The sequence below is a fragment of the Aphidius gifuensis genome, linkage group LG3, assembly GCF_014905175.1.
Source record: "Aphidius gifuensis isolate YNYX2018 linkage group LG3, ASM1490517v1, whole genome shotgun sequence".
Lineage (NCBI taxonomy): Eukaryota > Metazoa > Arthropoda > Insecta > Hymenoptera > Braconidae > Aphidius > Aphidius gifuensis.
The window spans coordinates 25,895,853-25,909,089 of record NC_057790.1 but is presented as its reverse complement, the minus strand read 5'-3'; the positions used below and the strand labels follow the sequence as shown (position 1 = coordinate 25,909,089).

The 13,237-nt window shown below is 23.1% G+C and overlaps 6 protein-coding genes across 6 annotated transcripts; 4 read left to right on the top strand and 2 right to left on the bottom strand.

Moving 5' to 3' along the window:
* Positions 1-56: 56 nt before the first annotated feature.
* On the bottom strand, positions 57-713 carry LOC122853320 (mitochondrial translation release factor in rescue). Its single transcript, XM_044153719.1, has 2 exons — positions 597-713; positions 57-530 (listed from the first exon to the last, which is right to left on the bottom strand). The coding sequence occupies exon 2, from the start codon at positions 462-464 to the stop codon at positions 57-59; it is 408 nt and encodes a 135-aa protein (XP_044009654.1). The 5' UTR covers positions 465-530; positions 597-713.
* Positions 714-908: 195 nt separating this feature from the next.
* LOC122853318 (probable serine hydrolase) lies at positions 909-2,855 on the top strand. Its single transcript, XM_044153717.1, has 2 exons — positions 909-1,661; positions 1,725-2,855. The coding sequence occupies exons 1-2, from the start codon at positions 1,541-1,543 to the stop codon at positions 2,567-2,569; spliced, it is 966 nt and encodes a 321-aa protein (XP_044009652.1). The 5' UTR covers positions 909-1,540; the 3' UTR covers positions 2,570-2,855.
* A 495-nt stretch (positions 2,856-3,350) lies between these two features.
* Positions 3,351-4,280, top strand: LOC122853319 (probable serine hydrolase). The gene is made up of 2 exons (XM_044153718.1): positions 3,351-3,447; positions 3,513-4,280. The coding sequence occupies exons 1-2, from the start codon at positions 3,360-3,362 to the stop codon at positions 4,214-4,216; spliced, it is 792 nt and encodes a 263-aa protein (XP_044009653.1). The 5' UTR covers positions 3,351-3,359; the 3' UTR covers positions 4,217-4,280.
* Positions 4,281-4,872: 592 nt separating this feature from the next.
* Positions 4,873-9,359, top strand: LOC122853317 (6-phosphofructo-2-kinase/fructose-2,6-bisphosphatase 2). Its single transcript, XM_044153716.1, has 7 exons — positions 4,873-5,650; positions 5,726-5,918; positions 5,988-6,415; positions 6,528-7,001; positions 7,073-7,307; positions 7,386-7,513; positions 8,268-9,359. Exons 2-7 carry the CDS (start codon positions 5,837-5,839, stop codon positions 8,322-8,324), a joined length of 1,404 nt encoding a protein of 467 aa, XP_044009651.1. The 5' UTR covers positions 4,873-5,650; positions 5,726-5,836; the 3' UTR covers positions 8,325-9,359.
* A 159-nt stretch (positions 9,360-9,518) lies between these two features.
* Positions 9,519-10,862, bottom strand: LOC122851113 (sulfotransferase family cytosolic 1B member 1-like). The gene is made up of 5 exons (XM_044150161.1): positions 10,537-10,862; positions 10,261-10,459; positions 10,058-10,184; positions 9,871-9,965; positions 9,519-9,812 (listed from the first exon to the last, which is right to left on the bottom strand). Exons 1-5 carry the CDS (start codon positions 10,803-10,805, stop codon positions 9,519-9,521), a joined length of 984 nt encoding a protein of 327 aa, XP_044006096.1. The 5' UTR covers positions 10,806-10,862.
* Positions 10,863-11,689: 827 nt separating this feature from the next.
* LOC122853316 (luciferin sulfotransferase-like) lies at positions 11,690-13,029 on the top strand. The gene is made up of 5 exons (XM_044153715.1): positions 11,690-12,036; positions 12,106-12,265; positions 12,339-12,465; positions 12,530-12,624; positions 12,703-13,029. Exons 1-5 carry the CDS (start codon positions 11,774-11,776, stop codon positions 12,994-12,996), a joined length of 939 nt encoding a protein of 312 aa, XP_044009650.1. The 5' UTR covers positions 11,690-11,773; the 3' UTR covers positions 12,997-13,029.
* The last annotated feature ends 208 nt before the right edge of the window (positions 13,030-13,237 follow it).

The following is a 13,237-nucleotide window of genomic DNA, read 5'->3' as shown; positions in this document are numbered from 1 at the left end:
ATTGAAGGATAAAAATGTTTAATACAAATTATTTATTGTTACAAATTTTATGATATTTATTCCAAATTTTCTCTTTTTAAAAATGCTTTTTTAAGTTCCAACATTTTGTTACGTTTTTTCGTTTGTTCATTTGATTGTTTCGATTTTAATAATTTTTCTTGTTGTTCAATTGAGTGTTCTTTGTTTAATTCATTGTCTAATTTTGTTATGAGTATTTCACGTGCTATTTTTTGATTTTGTGTAACACTTCTTTGTTGATGACATTTAACAACAATACCAGTTGGTTTGTGTTTTAATACAACAGCATTGTATGTTCTATTTGTTGCTTGTCCACCTGGACCACTACCACGAACAAATTGTTCTTCTAAATCAGCTTCATTTAACTTTGGTACTTTTGAATAATCAATTAATTTTTTTATTGACTTGTAACGTATTTGCATGTAACATTGACAACGACTAAACATTTTTTTTTTTTCGTTTGTTTTTCTAACCTAAATTACTCTTTGATTTTTTAAAAATTGTTGACCTTTCTGTAATAAAATTAATAGAATATTTAGTTTATTTATTTTCTTGTAAATATATTTATAAATAATTACCTCAAGTTGAAATTTTATATCTTTTGGATTATCAAGTTCTAAATTATCATAAAAATGACTCTTAATTCTAAAACGTAAATATTTTTTGTCTGTTAATTTAACGTTATTAGAATATCTCAATAAATCTTTGTACAATTTTAATACTTGATTACGCATTTTTAACAATTATTTATCATAACAAATTATTGTTACAATTTGCAATTAATTAATAATTTATTTTCATCAGCAATCAACACACTTTACCAACACGTTTTTTTTTTTTTTTGAGGCTTCAGAGGCACCAAGTGGATTATTTGATAACTATTTACACATACACATTGATAAAGACACAAAGTGCAATTGATAAGTGCAATTATAATTGGCAAAGTGCAATAATATGCAACCAAAAATACTAGAGACCAGGTGCTGACTGGTCTAATTAATCTTTTAACAAATTTTATTTTTTTGGTGTTTAAATTAAATCAAATAAAGGGACAATAAAAACAAAAATAAAATACAAATTTTAGGGCAATTTATATATATGAATTGTCGCTGGGTTCTTGGCTATCTTTGGTCGGTTTCATCATCATAAATTTCGCGTGATATAATTATAATTTGCAATGATGAAATCATACAAAAGTATGAAACCAGCTGTCTCACGTGTACATTGCAAAAATAAAAAAAATAAAAATTGACGTGTTAAATTCAACAATTTAACGACAATTAAACAATAGTCATTATTAAAATTAATATTATTGAGTAATTTTAAAGTTATGAAAAACACAGTTATTCGATAAATTTATTCATAAAAATGAATAAAAATAGAACGTTTAAAGTTCAAAGAAAAAAAAATAAAATTTAATAGTGAATTATTTTTTATATATTTTTAGAAAATATATTATAAATTTTTTTTCGTGTAAAAATATATATAACTACTGTAGTATTTATTAAAAAAAAAATTTTTAATGTTCAAATTGATTGGACGAAATATTAGGTCAATGACCTTGAGATATAAACATAGCGATTTAAAAATGAATCGTGAATTTAAAGAGGTAGAAATTAAAGTACCATGGGGTAAAATATCAGGTAAAAAAAAAGTTGATTATTATTAATTGAATTATTTTTAATGAAAAAAAAAATATTATACAGGTAAATTATGGGGTCCAGAAAATGTACCACCAATTCTGGCAATTCACGGTTGGCAAGATAATGCTGGATCATTTGATCCACTTGCTGAATGTCTACCAGAAAATATATCACTCTTGGCAATTGATTTACCAGGTCATGGTTACTCCAGTTGGATTCCCAAAGGAATGCCATACTCACCAATTATTTATTTACAAACAATTGAACGTGTTAAAAAATATTACGGCATGGATAAAATTGGACTGATTGGACATTCACTTGGTGGAATGGTGACATTCAATTACACATCATTATATCCAGAGAATGTTAAATATGTCGTTGCATTTGATTATTTTAAATATCCATCATTCAATCCAGATCGACATTTTACACTATTTACCAAAGAATTTGATGAATTTTTTAAGATGGAAAATTGGAGTGATGATAAATTACCACCTTCATATACGGAAACAGATGCTATTTCAAGATGGATTGCATCAACAAATAAATCATTGGATGAAAATATGTGTAAAATATTGATGACACGTGGTGTCACTAAAATTCATGATAATGGAAATGTTTATTTTCATCGTGATCCAAGAGTTAAATTATTTTTAGCAAATACTGGATTATCACATGAACAATTACGACATATGGCTGCTAGAATAACTTGTCCTTATATGATTATCAAAGGTGAACAATCAAGATATAATGAAAGACGAGAATTTTATTATGATTTATTAAAAGTCATTGAAAATTATTCAAGTGATTTTAAATTTTATACTTGTATTGGTACACATCATTTTCATATGTCGTCACCAAGAACTGTTGCTGATTTTATTACACCATTTCTAAATAAATACAATTGATTATTTATTAATTTAAACTAATAGTTAAAAAAAAATCAAAATTAGTCAATTTTTATCTTAATTATTTGAATAATTTATTTTAATTTATTTTAAATTTTATTTAATGATAAGAGAAAAAAAAAAGAGAATGACAATTTATATAAAAAAAGTTATTATTGTTAAATTTTAATTTGTTATTGTAGTTATTATTTTATTAAAAAAAAATTTATTTTATTGACATTTAAAAACCGACAAATTCTAAATGAAATAAATGACCTTTTTTTTAATTATTTGTTAAGAAAAAACAAATTTATTTATTGTTAATAAATATTAAAAATATAAAATTAATATGGACCTTCAATATGTCGATATAACACTGACCCAATTTTCTTGGTGGAGTTTCCTGGCAGTTTATGAATTTTTTTTCAGCGATGACTAATTTTTTATAGAAGAAAAAAAAAAGTCCTGGTGTTTACGACCGTGAAAATAGGAAGCCCAATAGGTCCAAACACGTTAATAGTATAACCAGAATATATTAACTGAACGGTAAATATAACTTTCTCGTCTACGATTTTATTTCATCCAACATGGAATCATTCTTATTTTTATTTTTTAGTAGTAACCATACAATAATTTTTTAACATTATCCATTCTATTCCGATCAGCCTAAAATTTAACAGTGAATTTTGTTATTTTTTATTTAAATATATTATAAATTTTGTTAATAACAAATAATTGTGAATAATAAATTAATTGTATTATTTAGAAAAAATATTAAATGTTCAAATTGATCGGACGAAATATTAGGTCAATGACTTTGAGATATATGCATAGCGATTTTAAAAAAAATCGTGAATTCAAAGAGATTGAATTTAAAGTACCATGGGGTAAAATATCAGGTAAGAAAAAAATTGATTATTATTAATTGAATTATTTTTAATAAAAAAAAAAAAATATTATACAGGTAAATTATGGGGTCCAGAAAATGTACCACCAATTTTGGCAATTCACGGTTGGCAAGATAATGCTGGTTCATTTGATCCACTTGCTGAATATCTACCAGAAAATATATCACTCTTGGCAATTGATCTACCAGGTCATGGTTACTCCAGTTGGATCCCCAAAGGAATGCCATACTCACCAATTATTTATTTACAAACAATTGAACGTGTTAAAAAATATTATGGCATGGATAAAATTGGACTGATTGGACATTCACTTGGTGAAGGATTGATATTCAGCTACACATCATTATATCCAAAGAATGTAAAATTTGTTGTTGCATTTGATTATTTTAAAGATCCATCATTTAATCCAGCCGCACATACTTCACATTATACAAAAAGTTTTGATGAATCTTTTAAGATGGAAAATTGGAGTGATGATAAATTACCACCTTCATATACTGAAACAGATGCTATTTCAAGGTGGATTGCATCAACAAATAAATCATTGAATTTCGATACGTGTAAAATATTAATGCAACGTGGTGCTACTAAAATTCATGATGATAATGAATATGTTTATTTTCTTCGTGATCCAAGGATTCAATTATTTTTAACAAATACAGAATTTTCACATGAACAGTTACGACATATGGGTACTAGAATTACTTGTCCATATATGGCTATAAAAAGTGAAAATTCAGGATATAGTAAAAAAAAATGAATTTCATTATTTTGATTTATTAAAAATCATTGAAAAATACTCGAGTGATTTTAAATCTCATACTTGTATTGGTGCACATTATTTTCATATGTCATCTCCCAGTACTGTTGCTAATTTTATTACACCATTTTTGAATAAATACAATTGATTATTTATTAACTTAAAATTATAAAAATCAAAATTAATCAATTTTAATCTTAATTATTTGCATAATTTGTTTATATAAAAAAACAGAAAAAATATTTATTATTAATTTTTTAAATTTTTATCTCATTCAATTTTTTATTTCAAATTATTTTCAATGAAATAAATGACCTCTCTTTTAATTATTTTTATAAGGAAAAATAGATGTATTGTTAATAAATAAACAATAAAAAAATTGAAATGAAATAGCTGTTTTTTTTATTCTAATGATTGTAGTTTTAGAAAAAAACAATTGTTATTGGCAACAGGTTATTATATTTAATCAGTTTGTTTGTTTAGTCATTGACATAAACTGTTGGCGCCAAGTTAACAACAAATTAAACATTATGAATATACAAACAAGTTATGAATATATAATCAAAAAATAATAATAATTTTTGTCGGATGATGATTTTACATGACGTAATTCAACAACTAGCTCTATTTTTCAATTTCAAGAACTAAAAAAATCTAGGAGTAGAAAGAGTGTCATTACTACTCGATCAGTGTGTTAAATAAAAAATTTAAAAAAACAAAAAAACAATATACATTATTATCATCAAACTACTTACGTTTATATTTATCTCAATTAAAAAACAACAAAAATTAAATTTCGATTACTATACCTATTTCGAAATTTTAAAACACACAATTATTTCGAAATTTTATTTTCATTTTTTTTTTTCTATATACAAACAAGTGTTTTAATCATCAATCAATCAATCAATTTTTTTTTTTTTTAATTTAAGCTGTTTATAAATTATTTCATAAATTAAAAAAAAAAAAAAAAAAAATTACAAGTGCGCGTATCATTTATTCGCGTCTGCGCTTTTAATCCAACGAAATTTTTTAATTTTTTTTTTTTCTTTTCGTGACACGTGTGTGTGTGTGTTTAAACATACATGTAAAATTATAAATTTTTCAAGTTTAATACTTAATACATTCGAAGCTTGATTAAAAGTTGAATAAAAAAAAAAAAAGCATAATTAAAAATAAATTAATAAAAAAAAATCAAGTTAAATATATTAAAAAGTCATAACACGAACTTTGTACATCATAATCATTTTTCGATCGAAAAACAAATTCATTTTTTCTTTAGCTTTTTAGCTTATAATTAATATAAATAAAATTATGTTTTATTCTGATTCGGGACCATAGCTTAATAAACTTGTTCATTAACAATACACCACATATATTATTATAAAAAAACAAAAAGTTATAATAATTATTAATTTATTAATCTGTGACTAGGTGAAAATTTTAGAGGTTAACTACATCTTGGCTAACAAATAAATTTGTTAATTATAATTTATCAACATTTTTTAGCTATTCCATATTGACATTTGTGTGTCGTAAAATTATCATCAAAATAATTTTCATAATATAAACCAATTTATTAATAAATCAACAATAAAATAGTTTTTTGTTGTTTTAAAAATGAGTGATATTAAAAGTTCTGGTATGCATTACACACCACCAACATCAGATACCATTCAAACAAAACCATTTCCAGTTAGAGGTAATTATTTTGTTACTAATAATTCTAATAATAAATAAATTAATAATAATTTAATGTTAAAATTAACAGGTGAACGCTCAAACTCAGTAAACAAACCTCATGTTATTGCTATGGTTGGTTTACCAGCACGTGGAAAAACTTACATATCTAAAAAATTATGTAGATATTTAAATTGGATTGGTATTAATACAAAAGTATTTAATCTTGGTGAATATAGAAGACATGCAACAACAGCATATAAATGCCATGATTTTTTTCGTCCTGATAATATTAAAGCAATGGCTATTAGAACACAATGTGCTGTTGATGCATTAAATGATGTATGTCAATGGCTTGAAAGTGGTGATGGTGAAGTTGCTGTATTTGATGCAACAAATTCAACAATTGAACGTCGACAAATGATACATGATATTGTTGTTAAAAAAATGGGTTTTAAATTATTTTTTGTTGAATCAGTATGTGATGATCCAGAAATTGTTGAACAAAATATTATGGAGGTAATTTATTTATATAATATAAAATAATCGAAGGTTAAATGTAACAAATAAGATTACAAATAATCAATAAACCTTGATAATAATTTTTATTATTTATTTATTTGAATTAAAGGTTAAAGTATCAAGTCCAGACTATGCAACAATGAATAAAGAAGAAGTATTAGCTGATTTTATGTTACGTATTGAGCATTATCAAGAAAAATATCAACCACTTGATGAACGTAAAGAATCAATGTTGTCATTTATGAAAATATATAATACTGGTGAAAAAGTACTTGTATTTAAACATGAAGGACATATACAAAGTAGAATTGTTTATTATTTAATGAATATTCATATTGTACCAAGAACAATATATTTAACAAGACATGGTGAAAGTCATATGAATCTTGATGGTAGAATTGGTGGTGATTCTGATTTAAGTGAACGTGGTAAATCATATGGTAAAGCATTATCTGAATTTATTGAAGAACAAGATATTCAAGGTTTACGTGTATGGACTAGTTGGCTTAAAAGAACAATACAAACAGCTGCTGATGTTAATGCACCACAAGAAAGGTGGAAGGCATTAAATGAAATTGATGCTGTATGTATTTATTTATTTATAAATTAATTTACAATGTATTTAATATAATTTAATTATTTATTTGTCAATAGGGAATTTGTGAAGAAATGACGTATCAAGAAATATCAAATAAATATCCAACTGATTTTGCAGCAAGAGATCAAAATAAATTTTCATATCGTTATCCAAGAGGTGAAAGTTATGAAGATTTAGTTGCACGTCTTGAGCCAGTTATTATGGAACTTGAGCGACAAGGAAATGTACTTGTTGTAACACATCAAGCTGTTTTAAGATGTCTTTTAGCTTATTTTCTTGATAAAAGTGCTGGTAAGATTTTATAATTAAATATACAAGCTTTAATTAATTTAATACATGTTTATTTTATTTTTATAAATATTATTACAGATGAATTACCATATTTACAAGTACCACTTCATACAATTATTAAATTAACACCAGTTGCATATGGTTGTAAAATGGAAAGAATTCGTTTACCAATTGATGCTGTGGATACACATCGACCAAAACCAAAGGTAGAAGCTAAAAATAATGCAATTGTAAATGACATTTAGTTTTTACTAATGAAGAAAAAACAAACAAACAAAAATTACTATCAACAACACTAATTAACTATATTTTTTCTAAATAATTTTTTTTTTTTTTTTACATACATTTATTTATTGAATTTTTCCTTTTTTATATTGAATTTTTTTTCAATGCATTTATTTGATTATTTTATAACAAACCTTCATTACAAAATTACAATAGTTTATTTTTTCTACTGCTTGTTATTTTACTGCGAATAATTTTTCAAACTAAATTATATTTTTTTTAACTTATTTGCATTTGTCAATGCTTGTTGCATGTATTGAATAATTTTTTTGTTTTGTTTTTTCTTTTTTTTTTTACAATAATAATAGTAATAATAATAGTAAAAAATAAAAAAAAAAAAAAGCATTATTTATCATTATTCTGTGTGTAGTCGTTTTTTAGCAAAATAAAATATAAAAAAAGCCAATAAAATGCTGATAAATAATAACAATACAAATCGTATGATTTAAGAAGCAAAAAAAATGTTCATTATGTAATTTAAATAGCCTTGATTTTATATTATTAATATTAGTCAGTTTTATTTTAGTACAAAATTTTTTTTATTTGTCTTTATCAATTAATTATTCAATGAGTAATGTATAGATAATAAATTTTACTTGCATATTTTATATATTTTTTTTTTAAATATTAATTATAAAATAAAAATATTATTTTTTTTTTTTAATTCAATTACAGATACCTGGATATTTGGATCAACGATTCAGAAGCAAAGAGAACAATCTTCACACATGATAGTTATACTTTAATTAAATTTTTTTCATTAAATATTTTCGTAATTATTTTTTTTATTATTTTATTTTCTGCTTAATGCTGTCATCATTGTCTTGATTTTATTTTCCATCGATGGATATAATTTATCAATAAAATCTACAATAAAAATTAGCAGTAAAAATTTTTTTTTCTTTTTTTTTTTTTTTGGGACAGCTGGCTGTCGTTTTTTGAACTTTTTTTTTTTTTTTGATATTCTTTGCATTAGTGCCAATATACTATTATTTTTTATTGAAAAAAAAAAAATTATTTTTCATCATTATTTCAAGATAAAATATAGATAAATAATATGACCGAATAATAAACATTTTTATTCAAATAATTAAAAAAAATTTAGATGATGAATGAAAATAAGTAAATAATGTGATAAAAGTGTTCAAGAACGGTTGTTGTTAAATCATCTACACTCGAAATTAATAATATTTTTTTTTTTTTTAATTATATCAATTAAATACTTTACTTGTTTGAATAATCATTCTCATCTTTATAAATATACTTGAGTAATAATTATCCATAGTGCAAAACAAAAATAAAAAAAACTTTTTAAATTACCAATTCTCGAAAAAGAAAAATACTAAAAATACACTTGATAAATATGAAAATAATAATATTTAATTAATTAATTATCAAAATACTTCCATAATAATTATGTAAAATTTTGAATTTAGATTAAATTTATTCAAATATACATGTGTTTTTGATAATAAAAAATTATCTATATGTATATTTATTTAATAAATTTATTAACAATATATATTACCACAATTATTATTTATTTTCAATTGGAAAATTTTATTAAATATGCACCATTAAAGCCGAATAACACTAATGAATTTTCTTGAAAGTAAAATTGTTTAAAAAATTTTTGAAATAATCGAATACGTGTTTTATGATAAACAAATTATTTTTTTTTAATATGAAAATTAAACATCTGATGTAACTTTGATATTAAATGTAATTTGGTTTTTACTTTGTGACAATAAATAAAAATTAAATCAAGGAATCATTTTTAATATCTATTGATAAATAAAAATTAATAATTATTCGTCTTGTCGAAAACTATTTTATAATCGTTTTATTATTTTTTGGATTATTTTTATTAAAATATTTTTTAATTATTGTTTAGTGATATTTAGTTTATTGAATTAAATGATGAATTTAGTATATCTTGTTTTTTAAAGTTGGAAAATTAATATCGCAATCTTTGAGATTTTCATAAATCCATTCGTCAATTTCTTTATCAATTTCATCTGATATGACTTCTTTGTATCCTCCAATTTTACCTTGACCAATGAAACATGATTTGATGTTCGGCAAACCAACAACTGAATTAACCATTGGATTATTTCGAAATTTATCAATATCCAAATGACAAACAAGCCTCTGAATTTCTTCATCCGAATATGTTTTATCCAAAAAATGTGAAACTTTTTTAATAGTTTCGAAAAGATTCTACAAAATAAAATTGATCAACATATGTATTTATTTTTTATTAATTTTTCCAACTCACCATTCTAATATCTTCATAAAATAAAAATAAAACATTTTTATTATTTCGCAAATTCCAGCCTTCTTTTACATGGGGCCAGTATGGACCAAGGTTAACTATAAAAAAAAACTTTTATATACTTAGCTGTTAATTACAACAACATAAATTTGAGTTTGTAAATTCTACTTATTATTTTTATTCACTTTACCCTCATTTTTTTTTGTAAGTTCCCACAATTTTTCAAATTTACATTTCCGGATTGGCTGGTCACCATTATTTAAAAAACGCCACCAGGAAACTAGTTGATCTTTTGGATCTCGTGCGATATAAATTGTCTGTTAAATTTTAAATTTTATGGTTGAAAAATAATGCAAATATTAATAACTGCTTTATTATTTGATAATTTTTTACCTTTGCACCAGAATATAAAATGTCTTTATGTAAACTAAATGCCAGATGAGTTTTAATTATTCGCGGTCCAGTTATATTTGCATGTGCATCATAATAATTTTTAATATTTTCACATTCAAAAGATGAAAATATTGTCGGATCATTTTCATTTCGAATTGCAACTTTTTGTCCAGACCATCTGGCTTCATGTAAACCCAATCTAAAATTAACATCATTAAAATTATTATTAAATGTAATTAAAAATACAAAATTAATTTCAATAATTTAATTACTTACTCTAGCTCAAAAACTCGTTCTTCAAGTCGTATTTTTCCAGCATTTTCATAGTCCAAGTTGTTCATCAATAACCATGCCATTTCAGTTGTAACTGTTGTACCTGATCTTGGCTGTGTCATTACAAATACATCATTACTTTTTGATTTAAAATTACAAATAACATCCCCGTGTTCTTTCCATGGGTCACGCACTACATATTTATTTTTTCCAATTCTCAAAAAATTATGATTTTTGCCTCTAAATTCGCTAAATACTAATGCCTCTGTCATTTTTTTAAATGTTTATTTTATTTATATTATAAATTTGTAATATAATTATTTCAACAGTATTATTTTATATAATACGTTTAACACGATTAAATACTATTTTTTTACTAAAACAAAAAAAAAATTTTTAACATTGTATTATTATGTTTTAAATTCAAGATATTCACATATTTATATACATGTTGATTAAATTATTTTATCATTATACAGTACTTGACATCATTGAGCTATCAACTCACATTGAAAGTTAAATTAATATTTTTATATTTAATACCAAATTGATGAAGATCTCAAAGATAAACCAAAAGTGCTTATTTAATTATTAAATTATATTTTTTACAATATCAACATGCTGAATTTTTAATGTAATTATTTTTATTTTTTTCATTTTTTTATTCTATCAAATCTTTTGATATAATATTTATTATCAACATAATCATATGAGTGATATGTCAATGATTATAAATATATTAATAATGATTAATTAATTTTATCAAACACCTTGAAAATTAGATAATTTAATAAACGATTATAAATACAAGCCAAATTAAAAAATACTATAAATTTATTAATCCTCAAGTATTAGTTGCTCAAAGTTTCCGAGTTTTATCATAAAAATGAAAGTGCATATTGATTAATAACTTGATATTTATCAATAATATTATTAAATTATATATATTCCAATCAACATGATGTTATATTGACAAATTTTTATTTTTTAGTTATTATTTTTAATCAATTGAAATCTTTCATGTTGACGTAATAACAAAAATTCCATGTCAATAATGTCACTCTTATATAAATGATTGATTAATGATATCAAACACTGTGAAGAATATAAATACGAGCTAAAAATATTCACTATCAATTCATTAATCATCCAGTTACTTACCTAATGTTTTTCACTTGTATTATATAAATAGATTAATCAATAAATTTTTAATAATATATTAATTAAAGAAACATAAAAAATGTCGTTGGAAACTAGTGAATTTGAGTGGCATAATGGTACTTTAGTAAGATTAGGAAAAAATAAATATGTGATGATGGAAAAATGGAATTATCATGGTAATGCTATTCACAATTTTAATATGAAGTCTGATGATATTGTTATAATGACAATGCCAAGATCAGGAACAACTGTAACATCTGAAATGATTTGGCTGTTAAACAATAATTTGGACTATGAAACTGCTAGCAAAATACGTCTTGAAGAACGAGTTCATGAGCTTGAGTAAGTAGTTAAATTTTTATTATTAATTTTTCAATTTTTAAATTAATAATATTGTTTAATTAATTTAAGATTAAACGTGTATGATGACTCAGATGCTGAAGCAAAATATGCATCTGTTGATAGACCTAAATTTTCATATGAAATAGCTGAAAATATAACTGGACCAAGAATTCTTAAAACTCATTTGGCAATCAGTCTATTTAAAAATATTTTAAGTTCTGGTGCAAAGGTAAATTATTTTTTATTTTAAATTAAAAAAAACAGTTATTTATTATGGTACATTTAAAATTTAAAACTTACAGATAGTTTATGTTGCAAGAGATCCAAAAGATCGTCTTGTTTCAGCGATGCGTTTTTTAAATAATTTAAATGTTCCAAGATTCAAAACAGATATTCGTCGAATGTGGCACGATGTAAAAAACAAAACATGTTAGTAATCTAAATGTTTTAAATCAATTATAAATATTATAAATATATTATTTATTTTTTTTAGTGGTTAATGAGCCATACTGGTCTCATGTCCAAGAAGCTTGGTGTCTCAGAAATCAGCCAAATGTTTTATTTTTATTTTACGAAGATATAAGAACAGTTAGTATATTTTATTTTTGTATTATCAATTTTTTACTTTATCAATATTTTAAATTATGTTAAATTTAATTTTTCAAGAATCTCTATGAAACGATAAAAAAAGCTGCACATTTTTTGGATAAAACTTATTCGGATGAAGAAATTCAGAGTCTTGCTTGTCATTTGGATATTGAGAAATTTCGAAAAAATCCAATGGTTAATTCACTTGCTGGAATTCCATTTAGTAGCCAAAATTTTATTGGACAAGGTAAAATTGGTGGATATAAAGACGTTATTCCAGATGATATTGATCATGAAATTGATGAGTGGATTGAAGAAAATCTTAAAGATTGTTTTATTGATTTTCCAAGCTTAAAAAACAAGATTAAATAATTTTATCAGTATAAATTTTCAAGATAATTTTCATCAAGCCATGTATGAATAAAATATCAATAATAATCATAAACAATTGTTTCAACAGGTAATTAATAAATAATAATGTTCATAAAATAAAATATAAATTTTTAAAGACAAAATAAATTCAATGTCAAGTATATTTTTCATGATTTTTTTATTACAACAAACAAAAGAGAAAAATATTATAAACTTCATTGAGACAAGTAGCATTTGTTTA